Genomic DNA, 23,867 nt, shown 5'->3' on the forward strand with positions numbered 1-23,867 from the left:
AACATCAGGGAGAGATTCTTGGGACAGAATTTGGCATCTCTACAGGGTGGTTATTGCTGGTTATCTAGGGTGACCATGTGAAAAGGAGGACAGGGCTCCTGTATCTTTAATAATTGCATAGAAAAGGGAATTTCAGCAGGTGTCATTTGTATGCATGCAGCACCTGGTGAAATTCCTTTTTCATCACAACAGTTAAAGCTGCAGGAGCCCTGCCCTCTTTTGTATCACTGATTATTGTCAGATTGCAGTCATTATGTCACATATAAAACAGCCTTGTTTGCTAAGGCCACGAAACGTATTAATGCAGTCAGTCTGAATGCTGCTGCAATTTATTTTGCAGGTGATTGGTTAACCTATGATTTGTTTTGTTATTGCATGATGTATTAAGCTATGTTATTTGTAATGGCTATTCATCACATACAATAAAAAAATGACTTTGAAAATTAGCTAAAGGCTAAGCTAAAATATTTTATTTCCTATGCAAATTAGTGACATGTGTAGATGCCCCACCGTCAAGACACAGCCACAGTGAGGTCGTGTTTTAAGATCAAGGGATTCCAGACGTCTTTAAACAGTATCACTCTATGAAGAAAGCTAGCAATTAAGAACATAGCTCAATGGGGAAATTGGGGGCCATACGCCACATTTTAACCCCATGTTATGTCACCTGCTAAGCACAGCGTCACCTTGTTCTAGAACTCTTGCCCAAGTGGCCTTCCCTGATCCTGTTAGGGAAAGGGCCATCCTTGTGAAAATTCCTCCCTTTGTGATTGGCTTCTACATATGCATGGGGAAGCCAATGGATATGGACTTTGTTAGAACCTGTACCTGGAGGAACATCCATTGTGCATCCAACATTTGATTTGTAAGTCAGCTTGAGCTTCAGGGGTTGTTGTTTTTTAAAGGGTGAAATCTAATTGTGTCAACCCACTGATGGAACAGCATCTGCCAACAGAGTAGATTCCCTTCCCACCCTTCTGCAGCCCCTGAGTCAGCCCAGATTCTGCCCTTAAGAGTTGGGGAACCATCTGGAGCATTTTTGGGGGGAGGTCAGGTAAGGTCTGTTGCATGATTGGATGTCCACTCATGCAATGTTGGATATAGGCCAGAGTACAAGACTGAAGCAGAGCAGAGAATCCATTTACTTGACAATTTTGACTGCCATTTCTGTGGCCAAAGGTTGCAGAGAAATGGAGAGATATTGATTCTCTGAAAGGCTAGCGTACACATCTATCTGCCAATGTCTAACCCCTCTTATCTCAATACGGAGAAGTCTCAGTGCTTATATAGAGTAACAGTGACAATGTTCTAGCATCTTCTGATAACAGTTAATGGAAGGGGAACTTTTCAGTTTTTGAAGACACACTGAAAAAGATAACCCTCTATATGTTTTCCATCTTTCGATTTTATGAGGATACTATCTTTCTTTTACCAGGGTTTGGTCTTACAACTCTAGCTTTCTCTCTTCCATTTTTATTATAAAATGCTAGCCATGTTCACACTTCTAACAGTTCAGAAAGGTTTCACCAAGGGAAACTTCTAACATGGTCAATAAATTATGAACTTTCTCCTAACATTTCCCAGCCTGTTGGGTTCCATATCATGTAATTTTAAAAGGCCCTCAATTCCCACTTCCAGGTGCAAGAAAATCACTTGAAAATGCTCTTTCAAATACTCAGGAGGGGAAAAAGCAAATGCAATCTGGGAAGTTGCCCAGGCCTCCAAAATAAGTGTTTTAGCATATTGCCTGTGGACAACTTTACTCGGTTTTATATTCCAATTGATGTTCTCACCTGAACAGCAACTCAGCTGTGTGTCATTCAGTGCTGCATCTGATTTTGCCTGTTCCACAAAGATGTTGTTGTGACCAATATCACCTTTGAATGCAGAACAAACCGGGATTATCTTCCAGCGGTTCCCTTCCCTTAGGTTTACACATGCCCATGTTACCATGACAACGCTCTTAACGGGGACTCTAGAGCAAGTTGTTTTGCTTCCAGTAATTCAGTACTTAATGCAAAGAAACTACAAATGATCAGGGGGTGGAAAACATAGTCATTCAGTGGGAACAGAAGAGACCTGCTGGAACAGACTATCCAGTCCTGTTTCCCACTCAGGCCCGCAAGATTCCTTCCGGAAGTCCAGAAGCAACGCAATGAAGGCTGGAATCCTATCCTGTCCTGTTTGCTCCTCAGAGGCAGACTGCCTCAAAAATGAAGATTTGTTTTGGGTATTATTGACCTATCCTCAACAAATATTGTGCGCCCTAAGGGAAGATAGAAGAGGAGAAGCCTAGACTGAGTAGCTCCTGGCCTCAGCTCCATCAACAGCCTGAGAAGACTATATTATGATGTTTTTCATAACATTTGCTCATTTCAGTATTTAAAAATTGTAAACTCCCTTGACTGTTGTAGCACAAAGGTGATATAGCAACGTATTCAATAAAATATCCCAAGCGACCTTTTAAAGGCATCTGTGCCAGTGCCAGCACAATAGTGCGCAAGGCTAAACTCCGTAAGGGTGCAATCCTATGGGGATGGCTGTAAGCATCTGAACTTACTCTGCATGTCATCCAATGCCAAGTTGGAGGTGCAGCCAAGGCGATCTTTACCTCTGCATTCCACCTGCGCTGTATTTCAGCTAGATGGGCTTTTTCACCCATCTAGCTGAGGCATCGGGGAGGGGAAGGAAAAGGAAAGAAGCTGGGGAGATGGGAGGATTCCTCACAACCCATCTTCTCCCATCCCATCCCTTCCCCACCCAGGGAACACTCTCTCTACCTTCCCTCCGAGGTTGCTTTTGTGACTTCGGGAGAGGCAGCCGGCACAGTTTTTTCTGCACCAGCCGCAAGGGGAGGGGAGAACAGATCGTTGTCTCCAACCTTGGATATTGGAATCCACACTATCCTATGGCCTCTTGGAGAGTCTAGGGGCCATAGGATTGCTATCCAAGCTAATTAATGTTAAACTCTAAATTCTGGTCTCAGAAAGCCATATTATGTATGTGCATTCCACAATTCCTAATCACATAGCAAAAGTGCAGAAATTGGTATGTGGCATAAAGTTCAACAGCCTAAGAACCTCATCTTTCTTTCATTTTCTTTTCTCATTTTTAAATCAAGTTTCTAACCCATATGAAAGAGAAGCTTGAAACAAGCTGCTAAAGTTCTGGAAGCTGGGGAGAAAATCTAGCAAGATTTATGGTGCTTAGAAAACTGGGCCTGAAATAATCCCTTGTGCCTCTCCTAAAATATGCAAAATCAGTGGTGGGAAAAAAATAATTATTTTTGCTTCTTTATTTCAATGAGTGTTTACTAGCTAATGAACTTTGAGAAGAATGCATGCAACCAATTTCACACTTCTATCTTCTTTATTTTTCTCCTCTACTAAACCAAGAAAAGATGTATTCTATAAACCGCATACATTTGAGGTTCAGGCATATTCTCAACCTCCATGCCAATAGGACTGCTAAATATCAGATAATCCCAGCACAGACTTTTCTTACAATCTGTTCCCATCTAGGTATCATTATAAGGAATGCATGATCACCTGTGATTATTCCTGGGGGCCCTATTCTTTACTTCATCAAAGCTCATCCCGTTATGAAGTTTGTTCAAAGAGGCAACTATAATGGTTTATTTGCAAGGAAGCTTCTCCTTACCTTTGCCATAAGCAGAACCTTCTAAGTGATTTGGAATTGTACATGTACGTAGAAACAGAGAAGCCTGCTGAACAACCCCCTGCCATTCCCCAGGGTATGTGTGCCTGTATGCGCATAGGCCCCAGCAGACACCAGCTGTGGCCCTGTTTTTTTGAAAAGCAGTAAGAAATTAAAGCTACAGACTAAAACTACATATTGCTTTTATAAAGGTGAGGGTCCCTTAAGAGATTACCAACAGCCCCTTGCACTATGTAAGTGGCACTGGGCCAATTGCACAGAAGGTGTTATAGTCCAGCTTAAAGCAGGACACTTGAAGAGATGAGCCATTGGACAGGATTTGTTTGAAAAAGCGTATGTGCATCAGAGGCTTTCACAATGTTGCCATGGCAGCAACCAAGCATTTGCGGGTTGACAGAAACATATGCTTAAGTTTGGGTATTTAATAGCCACACGCCTCCACTGCACATGAGGGGAGCTTAAGCAAGAAATGGAGCAGTGTAAAATGCTAAAGGTGGAAGGAAAAGTGTCTGGCAAAGAAGTGAAGCACCAATAAGATAAAATACTCGCCTTGTAAAGGTTTGATCATTTGTACCACCCTTTTCTGAATCACTTTTGAGTAACTTGAGCTAAATCCGGTCTCTTTCCCCCAAACAAGAGCATAATACTGAGTACTACCAGTGCAGTGCAATGACTTCCACAAGTGTGAAAAACATAGCGTAGTTTTCAAGTTGTTGCTATAAAGCTGCCACCAGCTCCACCCAAAGTACCAAGCTTAATTTCCTAGACCACACCTTCATAGAAGTTGCCTTCAGTTATATAAATAGTTTTCCTCCAAAACTGGACAGCAATAGAGGGAGACAGAGAGAGAATGTGCTGGCAAGAGTGCACTCGCGTAAGGGGGACCAGGACCGAATTCATAAGCTAACCAGCTTAACACTGGAGCCCAGCACAAGCCTAAAGGAACTCTCTTCTGTGGCTGTCTTGTGTAATGGCCCTGCTCCTCCTCTACCAGAGATCTTGTAGCCGCTTGGATCACACCCACCCACCCTTCCACCTTAGCAGGATGTATTGGAGAGGGACAGGGGAGAGATTTCACTGGGAACACAACTGGCACAGGATCCATCCCTACTAGAACCCCTGCAAGAAGTGAAACTGGGGGTGCATCCATCTCCCTGGGGCCTCCATTTACAGAATGTTCTTGGCACTACAGCCCAGTGTTTTGCTCGATTCCCTGCTATTGTTCTGTTTTTATTCTCGGCTACCTCCTGTCTCTCAATTTGCACTTTTTAAAAATAGTTCTTTTAACCTGCTATGCACCATCTTAAATGCCTCATGTTGAGGCAGAAAGGTGGGGAAACGGCTCTGAATCAATAAACAGAAAAGGTGTGGATCAAGATCTCCAAAGCAAGCATCACTTTGGAACCTCAGCATCTTAAAACAGGAGACAGCTATTTTCGCTGAGACAATGAACTTCTTCCAGCATATGAGATGTCAGGTAACTCTAATTTGAGAAGTTTAGGAGACTATCTAGATGGGAGCAATGCAAAGGGGTAATAAGTACATTCATTTGATTTCAATTCAACGTTCTCTTCTTTTTATTAGACTTATACAAAAATTAATTTAGTATATAAAACTGATATTCTATGTATAAGAACACACACTTATTAACAATACTACAGCTTTATGATATTAGTAAGATTGTACTGAAACCAATCGTTTTCCTGAGTTAACCATGTAACATATAACTTCATACTATCAACAGATGTTTTATGGCAGGGGGTGGGCAACCTGTAGCCCTCCAGATGTTTTGGCCTACAGCTGTCAAGAGCCTATGCTGGTTAGGGCTGATGGGAGTTGTAAGCCAAAATATCTGGAAGGCCAGAAGTTGCCCACCACTGTTTTATAGTAATAAAGTTATAATTTAAGAAAAGGTTCCTGGTGCTTATATAGCTAAAGTAATCAGTGCAAAAGGATGCTACTCGATCTTACCTGATGGTCAGAGTTTATATATCTGCTCAACACAATCATGAATTGTACTAATTTATTTACTTCTAGAATATTGTAGTTAAGTCTTACATAGTAACAAAAATAAATACAATTTCAAAGCAGCGGAATATAAAATTATCCCCGCCCCAAAGATGACAGGATTCAAGTAATTACATAAAAAGAACATGTTATTCATGCATAACATTTTCCTCTCAGAATCCGAATAAAAAAATAAATATGTCTGTCAACTGTGCAAACTGGGGTCCTAAATGTTTGTTTAGGCTGTAAAACAATGTATTTCTTGACAGGACTGCCCAAGATCTTGAAGATACCTGAAATTGAAAAACAAAACACAATATGTGGTAATGTGCTAGGAAGTAGACTGGCGTTAATGTGCACTGAAGAAGCAATAAAAAAGGAGTGCAACAATATTTTTTTAGTACAGCACATTCCTGTTTTAAAAAGGAGTAGTTTGTTGATACATTATCAATCCCATTCTTGCACTTCCAACTCTGGAAATGAGTGGAAACACTTGTTTCCGGAACAGGACAGATCAGGTCCACTAACCTGCCCCATTCCAGAATAAAGGATTTCTGCTCGTGTCCAGAAATGTTAGCTTCCCATTGCTAGGTCTTGCCAGTGTGCAAGCAGCACAAGATACTGCCCATATGCTTGATATGCACTTTCAATATCATTCCATAACACAGCACTCGACTAAAACTCTATTTTAACTCATTCCTGATTAATTCATTAGCTCTGTGATGCAGTAGTTGCTGAAGCACTGCTCCCACATGATTAGGCCTCCACTCTGCAAGTCCTAATCAACAAGACAAATCAAGTAGTTTGCTCAATCACAGGGCCAAGAACAGGCTGGCACCAGTTCCAGGTAACAGTAGCAATCACAAGCCTACATAGGTGCCTGCTTCCTCTGGACCTCGGGCATTAATGCCATATACTGGTTCACCAGAACGGACATGCCTGGTTTACCTTAGATTGGTGCGTATTGGTCTCTTCCCATCTATAATACATACTCACAAAACTTCACAAATAGCTGAAATGAGGGCTTAAGCTAATGCCTATATAAATATTTCCACCCTAGAAACATCCGGGGTATAAGCTATGATGATCTTGCAATCTCTTCCGGCAGACCTACCCAGTTCAATTTTAAGATGTCTTAAAAGATTTCAATAATGTATTGGTTTTATGTTTTTAATCAATTTTATGCATTTTATATTTTTGTATTCAATGTTGTTCCCCGCCTCAATCCAGAGGGAGATGTGCGTAAGAAATAATAATAATAATAATAATAATAATAATAATAATAATAATAATAATAATAATTAGTAGTTTACATAATTATGCTCAAAATGGCTCACAAGAGTAAACATCTGTTCAAAAAAAGTGAAAAGCGTGCAAGGTATAGAGGATGTGATCATTATTTCCACCCTTTCACTTACTGTATTCCTTGTTCCATGAATGGTAATGGACCACAGATACATATGAGCATCTTAGAATCACATTTACTTCTTTTCACAAATTGAGAAAGAAGAGAGGAAGAAATTTTTCCTTGTTTTCCTGTCCATTCTTTTTTTGGCTCCGAGAGAACAAACTGAATGTCAAACCTGAAAAATAGAATGATGAAGGCAAATGTTTAAAAGGCATGTTGTTGTTTTTAAAAAAATTAAGAATCTATTTATATCCTGTCAGCCCCATGGAGATACTGACTAAAGTACAATACACGAACACAAGCCCTGTAAAATAAACTGGAAGTAGCATCTTAATCCTAAGTATTTGTACACTAGTATATCAATCGCATTTGCATAATACTGGAACAATAGTTTGGATTCGGAGTTACCCTTCCATTTTCAAAACAGCCTGAGAGGCAATTGTTGGAAGAAGAGCCGATTTTTCACCTATTCCCCCTTCACACTATTGTCTGCCACAAAACATCCTTCCTCTGTTCTGGAGAGTCCCCCAAACCTTCAGAGCAGATTTTCAGGGGACACAGACATGAGAAATTGGGGGAAATCACTTCTTGTCCTTCTTCAAGCAGGAGTGCCCTATGAGTGGAATTTCACTCAAGGGAATCTTGGATCTAAGCAAACACGCTTTGAAATATCCATCAGCCAGAGGTGTTGAAATGCAGGTCCTTAACATGATGTGCAAGCCATAGATTCAGGCTGCTCATCATTTCAAGCTAGTATTTTATGTAACTGGCTTCTGGAACATACAATGATCCGGATATTGGTGTGGCTATATGGGAGCAAGTGCCTTACCTCCTGTGTGTTCACCACTTGTGGTTTCTGAAACAACCCAGGAATGCTCCCTTCCTGGGTTGTTTTGTGAAACTCTGGGTTATTTAGCAGTTAAACAACCTAGAATTAACCCCTAAAGCAGAAACGGGAAGCAGTGAGGGTATGGGAAGCAACTAGCTCATTCCTACACAGCCATGCCAATTCCTGGATTGTTTAACCCGGGAACTGTGTGTGACATGTGAACTAGGTCTATTAGTGCAGCAATGAATTTTGCTCTCAAGTGATCCCGAGTTCATATTTCCAAATGCTCAATGTACAGGCTAGTCTTCTGAATTGGACCAGTATCTGTTTCTGCCCCCTTTCCCACATTCACATATGAGGTGGTCCATATTTGTGGACTATTTGTATAATAGTTTATCTTCTCTCCAAGGCAGAAGAGAGGATGTTAGCCTTTATGCATAATATTGATGAAAAGGGTGTGTGGACTTGCTATTCCTCCATCCAAAGCAGGTCTTCAGCTAAGTTAAATGGGTGATTCAGCCTTCAGTTTGCCTCAGTACAAATGGTCAGTCATTTCAAAAGCGTCCCAAAAAGCCAGGATAAGGAGAGGCTAAATCGAATCCCTGCAATGTTACAGTCCTCATTGCATTTGGACAGGCTGAAAGTTAGTGTCTTCAGGTTTCTCTCTATTCTTGATTTTAGGGTGGGTGGGGGAGGATAAATATGATGAACAGGACAAGCAGTTCTTAACAATAAGAAGATCAGAGTTGAGTTGGGAAACACCATCACAGGCAAAAATATGATTCCTATATTCCTGGTCAAAATCAATGAGAAAAATAGTTTCCTTGTGTTTTGCTATTAAAATAACATAGAAAGTCACTCCCTTGCTCCCCCGCTCTGCCAGAGTACATAATTCAGGAGGCACATAAAACTTCAGGGGGAGGGGGAAAACAGTTTTTCACAGGCCCCTTTCCATAACAAAAATACCTAACTGTTTTGATATCAACCAGCAATATGACGCTGGTCACGTAAAGCTCAGCACTTAACTTTAAACAAGATGAATAAGTATGCAACCCGTCCGCTTTCACAGCCAAAAGCACCTTATTAATAATTCATAGTCATTCGGAAGACAAAAAATTAAATAATTTTTAGACAATTAATTTTTAGACAAATGTAGCCTAAATGTAGGCTACATTTTAGACAGAGAATGCAACATGGGAGTGTAAAACACCGAGTTATGGAGATGGAGCGTTCAGTAATAGGGCCTTTACAAACTCATGTAGACAATATATTCACCACAACCACACCAATTACCCTCTGATCTCTACGTAGGATCTACATTGTTCAAAGCTGACCAATCAAGCTGCATTGGCATAAATTACAGCAGTCATTTGCTCTTGCCACAGTAACTTTGGTACTGCTCACACTACTGGGAGTGAGCGGGCTTTTACTTCAAAAGAAGAGACAAATGAGCCACTGTTCTCCCAAAAAAGGAACATGCCACTCTCTTGGTGCACATGACATGGGTCATAACCCTCGATTAGTAGGAGAGCTATGCAGAGGTGTTTAACCCTCAAATAATGCATGATGGCAGGGGTCACACAACACGCCGCAACCCCTGATTGTGGGTCACATATTCAAACCGGCAGCCACACGTGCCATGGCTCATTGCGGATTAAATAACCCTCACTGAGGCGGCCATGTCATGCATAGAGGCTCACCATTTCCCCAGAAATACACTATGGGCTGGTGTCGTAGCCTTGTGTTGCGCAGATCTGACACTACTTCAATGTTTACCAGGCAAGAATGACAACTAGCTTGTTTCATAAGTGGGCTTCTGCAAATCAGTACCTCGCATCACTAAGGGCTAATTGCTCCAGCTGATTTCTCCACAGTATGTCATCTTCCGTTTTGTTGAAGAATATCAGTTTCACTGCCCTTTAAAATAGAGGTATCACAGCTTCAATATTTAAAACCAACATCAGTAACAAGACTTACTGTACAGAAGGAATATTGTACATAAGCAAAGAACATTGAATAAAGCGACATCTTAGGTCCTCCTCAGCAAGAACCCCCAAGTGCTTTTAGTGGTACCACACTGTAATCTAACAATAGTTAACAAAATTGTAGCGACGCACCACAAAGGATTTTTGGGGTAGGTTGCGATGGGAAGACTCCAGCCACTTGCCCCTCTGGAGATGCTTGTGCCTGTTTTACTCCTGTGCTCCTCCCACCCTCATCCCATGTGCCTCCATACCCTGCTGGTGACACTGCTCATTTCCCCCCATTAATGGGGGAAAAGAACATTCTCAGAGGGCGCAGCATCTCGAGAAGCCTTAAACAACCTCGTACACTCCAAACAGGTTGGACTACAACTCCCATCATCCCTGACTATTGGCCATGCTGGCTGGGGCGTGTGCAAATTCTAGTCCAAAACTTCCGGAGGGCACCAGTTTGGAGAAGGCTGGTCTGGGGAGCCATTTTGTTTGCTTTTTTATTTTATTTTATTTTATTTATTGCATTTATATCCCGCCTTTTTTCCTCCAAGGAACCCAAGGCGGCGTACATAATCTTCCTCCTCCACTCCATTTTATCCTCACAACAACAACCCTGTGAGGTAGGTTGGGCTGAGAGTCTGTGATTGGCCCAAAGTCACCCAGTGAGCTTCCATGGCCAAGTGGGGACTAGAACTCGGATCTCCTGACTCCCAGTCCAACATTTTAGCCACTACACCACACTGGACCATCAGAACGAGGATTCACTTTAAGTTTAAGTTTGGGAATCCTCGTTCTGATGGTCCCCTTGTGAAGCAGTGTGGTGTAGTGGCTAAAATGTTGGACTGGGAGTCGGGAGATCCGAGTTCTAGTCCCTACTTGGCCATGGAAGCTCACTACCCCAAGCCAGTTTTTGCCCCCTGCAACTGACAAATTGCTATTTCTCTATCTTGCTCAAAGCTACAAAAGAGACAGAAAACTGGGAACTGGCTATGAGATATATACAGACAAGCTGGAGACCCACCGTAACACTTTTTTTTGGGGGGGGGGGCACAGACTGAGCTTCCTCCAAAGCAGTAACTGAGGAACGGAAATGGGCAGATAGTGTGATGGGGTGGGCTCCAACCCAAGTGGTAGAGAGTAGAAAGGGCAGTTGACTCGCCAATGCTACATTGTCAGTATCAAATGTAAATACTATAGTATTTTAAAAGAAGTGGGTAGGGATGGCTGCAGAGCAAGCTGGTCACACTGCACCCTCCTTGCCCCACAAGTAAACAATATAGCACTACATATAAGAGGTGGCTATGGGGAGTGGCTGCACAGTGGACAAACTGAGCAGTTCACTGCGGAATGGGGGTTACTGCCACCTCCCCATGTTGTCTGGGGGAGTTTCTCCCCACTCCCCACTCTTAAGCCTTTCTTGAATTAGGGAATTGACCCCTCTCAGACCACTGTCTTTTTCCCCTCTTGCTTTCATCACTGTCAGGGCTTTTAACTGTTTCCATGGTTTCACAGGATTTGTGCATATGCGCTCATTTGGGTAGATTTTTGGAGTCTTTTTAAAAGAAAAAAACTTAACAATTTTCTGCATACCTGGGGAGTTCTTTGAGTTTATTTATTTATTTATTTATTTATTTATTACATTTATATACCACCCCACAGCCGAAGCTCTCTGGGCAGTTTACAACAGTTAAAAATAGTAAACATTAAAAAGTATAAAAGATTTAAAAAACCATCAGAAACATAAAAACAGTATAAAAACAGTATCCATTTAAAAAACAACAATTCTGGGGTCCATTAAAAACAAACTTAACGTTGTTAAATACTGTTAAAATGTTAAAATGCCTGGGAGAAGAGAAAAGTCTTGACCTGGCGCCGAAAAGATAACAATGTTGGCGCCAGGCGAGCCTCATCATGGAGATCATTCCACAATCGGGGGGCCACCACCGAGAAGGCCCTCTTCCTTGTTGCCATCCTCCGAGCTTCCCTCGGAGTAGGCACTCGGAGGAGGACCTTAGATGTTGAGCGCAGTGTACGGGTAGGTTAATCTCAGGAGAGGCGTTCCATCAGGTATTGCGGTCCGAAGCCATGTAGGGCTTTATAGGTTAAAACCAGCACCTTGAATTGGGCTCGGAAATGTATAGGCAGCCAATGCAAGTGGGCCAGAATCGGTGTTATATGCTCAAACCTCCCTGTTCCAGCTATCAATCTGGCCGCCGCCTTTTGCACAAGCTGCAGCTTCCGGACCGTCTTCAAAGGCTGCCCCATGTAGAGGGCATTGCAGTAATCTAATTCGGAAGTTACCAGAGTATGGACAACTGCAGCTAGGTTATCCCTGTCCAGATAGGGGTGTAGCTGAGCCACCAACCGGAGTTGGTAGAAGGCACTCCGTGCCACCGAGGCCACCTGAGCCTCAAGTGAAAGAGATGGTTCTAGGAGAACCCCCAAGCTGGGACTGGCGAGAAGACAACTCCACTCAGGGGATGCTCCCACCAGCAGGGGCAAAGTCTGGACCAATGCTATACATTTCTTCCAGTAATATTGTTCACTGTTGTCCAAATGTTCCTTACAACAGAGACTGAGCAGTATTACTAAAAAAATACTATCTTGCTTCTGAAGAATATCTGCCCATTATATTGAAATGTTCTTGCTTTGGATAATATCTCCAGTGGCAAGAACTACTTGATCAATATGCACAATTAAGTGTAACTGCTAGACATCCAAGAGTGAACTGCATAAGATAAAGGGGACTAGATTATTATTTTAGTATACACATTAATTTTAAAATTTTTGTTCTAGTGAAGACTGCTGGTGTAGCTCTGTTACACAATGTGATTTAAGTACTGCTGTACTGTTATCGTTCACATTCTGAGATGTCAGTTTTACTTGAAAAATCTCTGAAATTCTCATGCAGCCATTTTCATATTCCTCCTCCCCACTGCAGAATGTTCTATTTTCCATTATACAGATGAACATAGGTGCATAAACAACCAAAGAATTATTGAGGGAGTTCTGATCTTATGGCCTTTACAAATTAATCATATAAGTTACCCTAAGGGTTATTGCACCAGTACATACATGGTTGGAATGGGACACACACCAATAGTTTAGGACTGAGCTACAGAATTCACTTGGAGCATCTTGTCATAAGCACAGAAAGATACCTGAGACTACTGCTACTAGTCAACGCGTAGTTTAGCAATTTAACCATTGGTGTGAACCCTGTGCCTCCTGCCAATAAAAATAGATCTTCCACATTCTGAATTTGCGATGTCATAAAGTTACCCTCGGGGTTACTCAGAAAAATATACTCCCCTGTGGAAGAAAACACAATTAGCACAATCATCTTAGAAAGAAGAAAATAATGGAGCTCCTAACACTCATGCACCAAAATAAGCCGGTTTGTATTCACATTTTATTTCTTATTATTAGTAGTATAATTTTCATGAACAGTTTGCAGCCTGATTTTCAGATAAACCACATTTCAATGTCTCCTAAGTTACATAATTTTTATATCAATGAATTTCAAAAACATTTTAAAACTTTAAAATGGAAAGATTTATTTACTTACAGCATTTATACCCTGCCCTTTAGCCAATAAAAATACCTTTGCAGTATAGCACCACAAACTGACTGAGTTCACACAACACAATAAGCCACACTCAAGGTTGAGTATGGGTTGAGGATGGGCTGTCATTGAAATGTGGTTTATTGTGTTGTCTAAATCCAGCCATGATAAACAAACCATGGTTTATTAGCCACAAACAACCCACAGTTCATAAACCAACAATAAACCATGGTTCTCTTCATGGGTTGTTCATGGTTAACAAATCATAGTTTGCTAGCGCGGTTTGTTCAGACAACACAACAACCAACAGTTCAATAAGAACTCACACTCAACCCATGCTCAATCTTCAGTGTGGGTTATTGTATTGTGTGAACCCAAGTCACAGTCTTAGGATGTCCTGAAAGAGAAAACTAGCACTCACCTATTTCCAGAGTGTCAAGTACTGGTGTGAATAGCCCACTGGGGTAAATTTTGATCATGAAAAATATATGTGCCTTATCATTTTGAGAGGGTTTTTTGAATGTTGATACCAAGGAAGACGACACGGGAGTATATGGCTTCACTATCTCTGTGCCTAAAGCAAAAAATATATATATTGGGGCGGGGGGGATAATGGATGTTAAGTATTAACTGAATATAATAAGCAGTTTTACTGTAACAAGAGACATCAATATCGAGAACAAGAATATTAAAGATATTGCAAATCATGAAAAACTTCCCACTAAGTGTGGTACTCTTTGGAGTGAGTAGCCCCATTCTCTTTCCTAGATAAACCTAATTTCCCACACAGACATACTGCCATGTATGAACAAAAGGCTAAAAAAATCCCACCAAAGTCCTGAATATCATATAACGGACTTCTTAAAAAGCTTATAAGCATTTCTGGAATAAAGTATTTCTACTGCCTGTAGCCTCTCCCTCTTCTCCTGGAGTTAAAATATAATTATAAGTTGTTGCGCTACATTTCAGGGGTGATATATTTATGCTTGTGCTTATAGCAAATACATTGCTCTTTTAATTTTGGCTGCTATTTCATATGCAGCTGTTCTTTTAAAAGAAATATAAATAAGATGCTCAAAATTCACAACACTTCTGAAATCCAGAAGAAGAGACTTGTCTTAACTCCCATTTAACCATTTTAAAATTGTACTGCGAAATCATGAAAAGGCGTAACACAGTGACTGGGTTTGGACTATTGCAACCGAGAAAGAAGCCATTGTGGCTTCTCCCCCCGCCCCTGCATGTACTGTGCGCATGCCCACCATTTGCATAATTCCTCCCGCTGCAGCATGGGTTGGCTTGTCATCCAAACCTGGTGCGTGGCGCAGTGGTGGAGACTTCGTACCCACCCTACAACCCACGATGTGCAGCACAGGGAATTATGCAAATGGCGCACATGGCACGCAGGAAGATGCTACAATGGTGTCCTCCCCTATTATGATCGTCCAAAAAGGCCCACTGTGAAAATAGAACAGAGGGTTTTCTCCGATACAGTGTGTTGTAGATCTACGTGCCATTTCTTCATATAGGTAATTTTATAATAATTTTAGCTATGTTCCATTAGAACCAAATATAGTCAAGAAATGAGACCTCCGGAACTCATCTCCTCCAAACAAGCACACAGTAAGCAAAAGGACAACCAACATCCCAGAAATTCATTTGTTAAAAAAAGCATATAAAAATGCAATAAATAAATAAATAAAATTTTAAAAAGCAGAAAGTATTTTTAAAGTATTATCTTTATGAAGTTAAGGCACCTCATCTATCTCAATTGATCTAAAACCTGTAAACCTGGTAAGTATTCTAATTCACTTTTCAGAAGAATTAGAGTGTTGTATTCCCTGCTATTCTTCATGAGCAGTTTGTGGATCTATGAACCACTCCCAATAAGTGAAATTAGTCTCCTTCAAATAAGCATGCAGGAGTAAAACGCTTTTGCTGTGATGAAAAGTTTTTCTTTATTTCCAATGCTTCAATACTGGTTTGCATTTGGCTTATATTACCTTTTTATACAAGGTCAACTGGTTGGATGTTAAAAGTGTTTTTTTTATATAATGAGGTGTAAAAGTAGTATGTATTTTATTACAGGAAACATTCTAAAGCGGGGGTTGGCAACTTGCAGCCCTGCAGATGTTTTGGACTGCAACTCCCATTAGCCTTAGCCAGCATAGTCATTGGTGAGGGATGATGGGAGATGTAGTTCAAAACATCTGAAAGATCACAAGTTGCCATTACCTGCTTTTCATTTAAGAAGGAATACGTTCTCAACGTGTGTGGCCATTTTTGTGTGTTTCCTAAAAATCAGAATTAGAGCTGTCAAATTCTATTTATTCTACAATATTTTTTTCACTGTATTACCTGTAATGGTTTGTCTGAGGTAAACGTGGTACCCAACTGGAACCTGGAGATGAGTTCCTGGTGGTAACATCAAAGAAAAGAGCCTAGTGTCATGACTGACATTTGTCTTCGATAGCAATCTGCATTTTCTGTAGTATAGACCTTAGAAATACAGGAACAGTATAATTAGTTAAATCTACATTATTCAAATATTCACATTCTTAAACCTTAATATATTTATCAACTGGATTCAAAATTTATGGAAAAGATTCTTCTGTTAGCAGAATTCTCTGTGAAGAGAACCAAAACGGTTAATCCAAAGCAATAGTGTGTAAAATAGCTACACACACACACACACACTTATATCATACAAGCATTTTATTCTTCTGCACCATCAGTGGTGTTAAACCATTTGATTGAACTAGCAACAGCAACAAGAGTTCTGCTATTGTTAAATGTCACCTAAGCACAGGCTATATAAAACATAGCGATCACAGAACTGAATGCAACAGGTACATTCTTGATCCTTTTTGAAATTTGTATTTTTAAAATAGATTTAGATGCTTTACACTCTGGATAACATTTATAGGCCACTAGGAAGAAAAGCTAGTATTCATGGGTTTAACATGTATTTATATAGAAATTCTATCCCATCCTTCTAGTCTCTATGTACTACTCAAGGAAGCTGAACATTTAATTCATAGTATCATATAAAAATACATTAAATTAAAATAGAACTGTAATCCAAGCAGAGGCAGAAACTACAGATAAAACACAGCCTTAAGAATGAAATAAATGAGGTGTAATCCAGCTACTGACTCTCTGTTGATGAAAGGCATCCACTGGTGGAATGTGGAAGGGGGATGTAGGAGAAGGGATCTCCTCCCTACATACTCTTACCCCATCACCCCAACTGGTCTGGAGGGTTGGGGACCCCACAGCCTTGGCCATGACAACAAAACTATTTACCTCTGTCTGTGCGCTTGACAAAAGAGTTATGACTCTCCAGCGGCTGCCCAAGTGTCTTCCAAGACAAAGTTCCTTTCTTCCTTAGGACAAGTTCCACCTTCCCCACTTTTTCAGAGACCTGCACTAAAAATATAAATAGTGTTGTTCTATACTAATATATGTGAAATATTTCAAACAGAAAATATATTGACAGAGTTCACAGTTCAGCAGCCATGCCGCTGAGCAGTCTCCACTCAGTTTACCAAAATGTGTGCGGACCCATCTACCAATGCAGGAGAGGGCAACATGCAGGCTGCATGCAAGGGCACTCAAAATTGTTGATGTACTGCAGCGGTGGCATAAGAGATGCATTTTCCCGTAACAACTAGACACACAGTTGCACACGTCTTGTTTCAATGCAAAATTGTGGGTCCCCAGGGAGCACAATTTTGCATTAAACTCTCCGCATGCTTGGTTTTAAAGGGAAAATGTGGCTTATTTCCACCACCAGTTTTAGGGGGTGGCGTAAATTGGCTCCCTCTTATCATTAAGTAACAAACACCATAAAAACCTATTGCATTTCACAGCACGAGATGTAGCAACTTTGCAGATGCAAAGCAGGTCTAGATTTAGTTAGCGCCTGGGAATCTTGCATACATCACCATGGGTGCCATGACAGAAGAAAGGTGGGATATAAAGAAAAGTAGTAAATTAAAAACTGGGGAAAGAATCTGATTAGTATCCATGCTTGACTGTTTCTAGTTTTTGTCTTTAAATAAGAGTGGACAAGTATGCATTTCTATGAAGACATTTTTGGCCATAAATAGCATGGCAAAAACCACTAAGATAATATATATTCAAAAGAAGACAGAGCCTTATTATGGGACATTATACACAGTACCCAGAATCTAAAAGAACTGTGAAACCTCCGACTCTAACAAGACTTTTGGGAGCAGCTGGAAGGAACCAGGGATGTTTTATCTGTGGGTGTGTCTTAAACAAAAGACACATATTTAAAACTTTCATATGTCTGTGTTGGCTGTCCCCACCATACACATACACACAAACCCAACTGGGTGGGTGTGCTGCCAGCATTTTATTTTATTCTAGCCAGGCCCTCATGGCAGCTGTTTTGAATAAATATGAATGCATTACAATCAATCAAATAAATACATATAGAAGTTTAGTAGAGGTGATCCAAGAGGGTGATTTCAATTCTTGAATTTAATATGCTTCTGTGACAACAAATCATTTTCTTTTTTTGGCACCTTATCTGAATGCTACACTACGTACACATAAAATAGTTTTTGTATAAGCATGCATAAATGTATGATGCACCATGCACAGCACACTAAGACAATAGCAGAATCATAAGAATTGCTACACCAGCAAGTAAAAACCTAGGCTTGGACATATCAGTTGCTTGATCAGCACAACTGTTAATCCCTCACATCAACAGATATATCGGGAAATATTTGGGGACACTCTACCATAGAAGATGCTCAGTTAAAGGCATAGTCTTATCCATGTTTAGACAGAAAAGAAGTCCGACAACTCCCAGCATTCCTTAATTAGCATGGTTAGCTGGGGAATGCTAGGAATTGCAGGACTTTTTTCTATCTAAACGTGCATAGGATTGTGCCTTAAATGTCTAAAAATAGCTCTTCGGCAACATGAGTGATGTAACTAAAATCCAGCATGAAAATATATATAAAAAAACTAAGAAACAGAATATTCCTATTACTGATATAGAAAGTTATCATCAGCTCTTGAATGTACTAACCCATACATTTTGACCATGAGAAGACATACTTACTTACCTACCATATCCTCATGAACTGCATGACTCAGTTCTAAAATGAAAGTACATATTTTGATTTAAAAAATATATCAAACTACCATCTACATGATTATTATTAGTACCATCCATTAAATTTGAAGGGGACAAGAGAATAGGAAGCCATTTGAACATGTAGCTTTCGATCAGGGACAGTTGTTTTAAACCAAGCGATGAGTTCTATACAAGGTAAAACCCATTCAATTAACTACCCTGTAAAATTCCATCCCATTAACATGTAGGCTTGGTACTACATGAATGAGCCTAGATTGGAGCACACCCTTCTCTCCTTCTTAGCATGCTGCAATTCTCTTCCTCCTTCCCTGTCGTCAAACTACAGGTTCCCTTTACATGGAAACCAAGCAAAACCAGGTTTGCACTAACCATAGTTTGCCTGGAAAAAAAGAATGGGAAGCCATAGTTTGTATGTAACAGCAGACTCTGAGGAGAGGGAAAAGAGAGCATGCAAAACAGGGGATCTTTTCGTGCAATGTTGAAATAATTGTTTGGCATCATGTTTGAACTGCGCCATAGACTTAAACCAGGATACCAAGATGTGATGTGTGCACACAGCTGGATGCCTTTATACAGCCCATGTGTTGCACGTGCAGTGTCCCAAGGTTCAATTCCTGAAACCTGCACATAGAGCTGGGGAAAACATCTGTTTTAGAGACCAGTTTTAGAGACTGGTGTTCAATGTAGACAGTTCTGAGCTAGATGGAAGAACTATCTCATTCAGTGACCCTGTTCAGATATCATGCGTGGTTAAGCATTTTGAACTAAACATTATGGCTTAGAGTGTCATATGAGCCATGACTTAGCGTGTTGTACGAACCATTCCTAATCATGCTGCATAACCACAGTTTAAAAACACTCACCAGCTATTTGCTCCAAAAGGGTTAGCGGCCTAACCATGGCTTAGCGTGTTATCTGAACAGGCCCAGTATGAGGTGGCTTCCTATGTTTCTACTCCTGTTTTTCTGTTTTTCTTCACACTTGTTCCTAGATCTGATCCAAAAATATATTTGTGCCAGAAACAGAAATTCCAAATGGCATCTCCAACTTGTCCCAGTTATTTTGTTTTATTCAAGTTCAGTATCTAACAATATACTGCCCCTTAAAGTCAAGCAGTCAAGGTTTCACTTGGCCTAGTTATTCCCACAGATGGAGAGTGAAGCTGCTTTTTAAAATGACTACTGGCTCTTGGCTCCAGATAAAGGAACAACTGTAGGGGAGAACAAAACTACAAGTATTACTCCCACAGTGCACAATCTATATATGTGGATTCTAATTTGACATAAATGTGTGCATGCATATGGCATACCATAGCTGGGGTGCAATCCACATTAAACTGACATCACTGGGCGAACTTTGCAATTTAATAGAGATTTAATGGATTGCATTTATGGGGCTGGGTCCAGATTTAGGCATGTGCATCTGGGCTAATGAAAGCGGCCTCCCCACAACAGCCCATCCATACTGGCCCTATTTGCACATAATGAGAAGCCACCGTGGGTAAATTTCCCTGTGGAACTTCTTGTTGCAGTGGCAGATGCCATCTTGAATATTTAAGCTGCGGCAGGGGCACACCATAGCTTGTTGTTATAAGCAATCCCAGTGATGGTGGTTGTTGGGGTGGTTAACAAGCCACCCGCAACCCTAAAACAGCCCATGGGCTCTGTGGCTTGTCAACCATGCCAACAACCCACCCTTGCTGGGTTTGCATGGAATGACAAGCTATGGCATGCGATTTGAATATTTAAAATGGCAGCTGCTGCCACAACAAAGAACTCCACAGGGCAATTCACCCATGGCGGCTTCTCATTACATATGAACTAGGTCAGAGGGTCAGGGATCCTGCTGAATGGAGTGAGGTAAGGTGAAGGCAGAGGAGGGAGAATGCTTGAAAATGGAGTGGTGACATCTCCCCATCCCAGATCCAACCCATGTTCTCCCTTGTTTTTTAAATACCAGCGCTTAAAAAAATTGCTACTAAAGGACTCACCAACATATAAAAGGTATGAGTAGTCTTTCACAAGGATCTCTCCTCTCAGTTTACCTTCCTGAAGATCAGCTATCACCAATTCAGAGTTCATATCCTTACAGAGGAAGGAAAAATTAGCTATTTCGAGTGTTAATGTTGAGGGATTATTCTATATTATCATCATCCTCATTGTGCATGGCATGATAGACAGTTCTATGCTGTGGCGAACTTACAATCTAATCCAGGGTAGGAGATCTGTTACTCTTTAAATGATGTTGGACTACAATTCCCATCACCCTGTGAAAGATCTACGTATGAAAAGCCAAGGGGAGGGGGCAAGGAGTTGGAGAAAAGAAACAATAAAATATACTTTGTGGGGGGAGCTCAGCGCGGCTGGCTGACTCCAAGGCTGGGTGATGTATGAACTGTAGTTTTAGTTTTCTGGCTTGCTTTTTCTGGGTTCTTATATATATGCATGTTTTAATAGTTTTTAGTATGCTAATCCCATGTAACCTACCCGTTTCCTGAAATAAATGGTCTTAAACCTCCAAATTGTGAGCTGTGAGTGTCTCTTCTGGGGATCTGTGCTAAATCCAGTCTAAGGGCCAGGTTTGCTGGTGCGTGCTTCCTTTACAAAAGCTATCAATGGCTACTAGCCCTGATGGTTGTGTGCTACCTCTAGTATTCGGGGCAGTAAGCCTGTGTGCACCAGTTGCTGGGGAGCATGGGTGGGAGGGTACTGTTGCACCATGTCCTGCTTTGTTGGTCCCTAGCTGACAGCTAGTTGACCACTGTGCAAACAGAGTGCTGGACTAGATGGATCCTTGGTCTGACCAAGCAGGGCTCTTCTGATGTTCTTGTGCAACAGGACGTACCTTTGCTCCTCTTCCCCTACTGCTGCTCAAAGCTGTTCTGGAAGTACCCCAACCCTCTGGACAGATTTGGGGTATGTGGGAGTGGGAAAAGCAAAACCTGTTTTGCCAGAGGTTTCCATTCCGCTGACAGTCAGAACTGGATACAACCCTGTAGTTTTGCAATTCTTTGCTACAAAACAAAATTCTTTACCTTTTGTTTAGTGTATATGACCACAGTGACTAAACCGTCTGTCTGGAACCAATCATAACTGAAACAGATTGATAAAACTATAAATAGTTTTGAAACAAATGAACAAACATAGATAAAGTATCTTCTTCCATAGGGATCTGTCTTCATGTATATGCGAAAGAAATATGCCTAAAATAAGTGGAGCATCTGAAAACACTCTAATAAGTTACTAAAAACTATGACATCAGGGGACAACCTATTTCAGGGGTCCAAATGCCATGGGAATAGAGCAAAATTCTGGTGGTTTAATGAAAAATTGAAGCTATCCTCTCAGTTCACAGTAAATTGACAAGCATCACCATGAGACAGATACTGAGTTACTTTGTTTTAATTAATTTCAAAAATACAGTTAAATCTAACTACCCATTTTCCATCCCCACCCATGAATCCCATTAAATGACTAGAAAATAATGTAATAATAATGCTCACAGCACTCCAGCTGTTTATGGGAACCCTCTAGGCGAGCCAACTACAAGCTGCCCATTATTACTGAAGCTATGATTTTTCAATCAGGAACAGAATCACCACGTAAAACCCAAAAACAAAAAATACAGTTCTGTTTGTTCCTCTTGGGAGGTCATCTAAAGTCCATAAAGCTATACTAAAGTGGGGGAAAATTATTCTGTTCTACAATACTGGTTTAGTCAAGTATTTTGTTTACCACACAAATAAATAACCACACAACACATTGTGAATACTTTTGTATCCAGATCTTATATAAAACATAACCTTACAGATATAGAAAAAGTGCAAGCTGAATTATCATAGTACCTGGGAACTACCTCTTTTGAACAGTTGTCCATTTTTTTAGGAAACATACCTACAAATGAAAAAATGTGATAATAAATGAGATTTAGTATATAATACATGAGATTTAGTATATAAAGGCCCCAAAAGCACACATTTCAATAGATAAACCATAAACAGATATAGCATTTCATATTATTATACTGACAGAAGATACAGATCTCCCTAACTTACTTCTTAGGATTATTGTGAGGATATATGGGGAGGGGGCACATATATGCAGCCCTAAGCTTCTTGGAGGAGGGGCAGGATGAAAATGTAGGAGGAGGAAGAGTACAGCAGAGTAATAATGGCAAAAATAGCAAAAATAATGTACATTGTTTATTTGGGACATAGATACCTACTGAAGGAAGTTCAAAATGTTCAGTTCAGAGTTTGTCTTTATTGGGTACTTTAAATACTTGGTTACACTTCGACAATATAAGAGCACCCTAAGTTTAAGACAGATGGTACATGCCTCCCCAAGTGTAACTACGTTGTAATACTCTTTCAGGCATAGAAAACACCCAGATCAAAGGGAAAGGAGGAAAGTATCGAATCATGTATCACTCGTCAACGGGATGGATGGGATCCTGGATTTTTAAAGTCATTTGTTGTTTAAGTCATGTAACCTCAGATAGGATTCTGACTATTCCCAGTACATCTACATCAATCATGCTGTGTGATAAAATTTTGAAGTCTATAAATAGTATTTTAAATACCTACAGCACACACACACCCCACATATCTGAACACACAGGATCATTTACCTTGCAAGATTGCAGAGGGGTTCTAGCTGTAGGACACTCTCTTAGCAACTGCAAGTCTCCATAGGAAAGCCCTCCCAAACATGATATAGCAAGAACAACCTTCACAATATTCATTTTTGCACACCACCATTTGAATGTTTTTGTACAACACTCTTTGGCTCAACTAGAGTAGTCATCCATCTGACCATAGCGCTGTACTGATTCAGCTGCATGTGAACACAGCAGAATTATCCTAGAGAGATCTAACATCACGTTTTAGAGAACTGAGAAAATAACCTTTGTGTAAGTGGGGGAAAGTGTTAAGCAAAGCACACTATTACAATGCACAGATAAGCAACCTAGTCTCACTAGTACCTGATCTCCATCCAGAATGCCAGATACTGTTCATCCTGTCTCATTTTCCAAGACAGGACTACCCTCCACTTCATCAGCAGAAACCTCATTGTTTGCAATGCTACAGTGGAATCCTATGCATGGAATTGGAGTACACAATGCATCCATAGGGGTAGACTCCAAAGAAACCAATGTCTTCCTTACATGAAACTGTATTTAAAGGATCAAAATAAATACTGGATTCACTGAACTCAAAGACATACAGGCTAACAGTAATATTCTTATTCTCTAGAAGAATAGTTTTG

General features: G+C 40.6%; 1 protein-coding gene across 2 annotated transcripts in view; it reads right to left on the reverse strand.

The window, feature by feature from the left end:
* Nucleotides 1–5,248: 5,248 nt before the first annotated feature.
* The window catches only part of LOC134398470 (cytochrome b5 reductase 4), a 36,692-nt gene continuing 18,073 nt past the window's right edge, over nt 5,249–23,867 (reverse strand). For both annotated transcript variants that reach the window (XM_063125785.1, XM_063125784.1), the window contains 11 exons: nt 22,445–22,493; nt 21,635–21,692; nt 20,591–20,684; nt 18,569–18,601; nt 16,770–16,892; nt 15,822–15,962; nt 13,885–14,037; nt 13,060–13,210; nt 9,753–9,839; nt 7,104–7,268; nt 5,249–5,978 (listed from right to left, as the gene is read on the reverse strand). In XM_063125785.1, the coding sequence (XP_062981855.1) occupies nt 5,924–5,978; nt 7,104–7,268; nt 9,753–9,839; nt 13,060–13,210; nt 13,885–14,037; nt 15,822–15,962; nt 16,770–16,892; nt 18,569–18,601; nt 20,591–20,684; nt 21,635–21,692; nt 22,445–22,493 (1,109 nt within the window). In that variant the 3' untranslated portion in view covers nt 5,249–5,923. The remainder of the gene's footprint in view (nt 5,979–7,103; nt 7,269–9,752; nt 9,840–13,059; nt 13,211–13,884; nt 14,038–15,821; nt 15,963–16,769; nt 16,893–18,568; nt 18,602–20,590; nt 20,685–21,634; nt 21,693–22,444; nt 22,494–23,867) is intronic.

The sequence above is a fragment of the Elgaria multicarinata genome, chromosome 4 (assembly GCF_023053635.1).
Source record: "Elgaria multicarinata webbii isolate HBS135686 ecotype San Diego chromosome 4, rElgMul1.1.pri, whole genome shotgun sequence".
NCBI classification, from domain to species: Eukaryota; Metazoa; Chordata; class Lepidosauria; order Squamata; family Anguidae; genus Elgaria; species Elgaria multicarinata.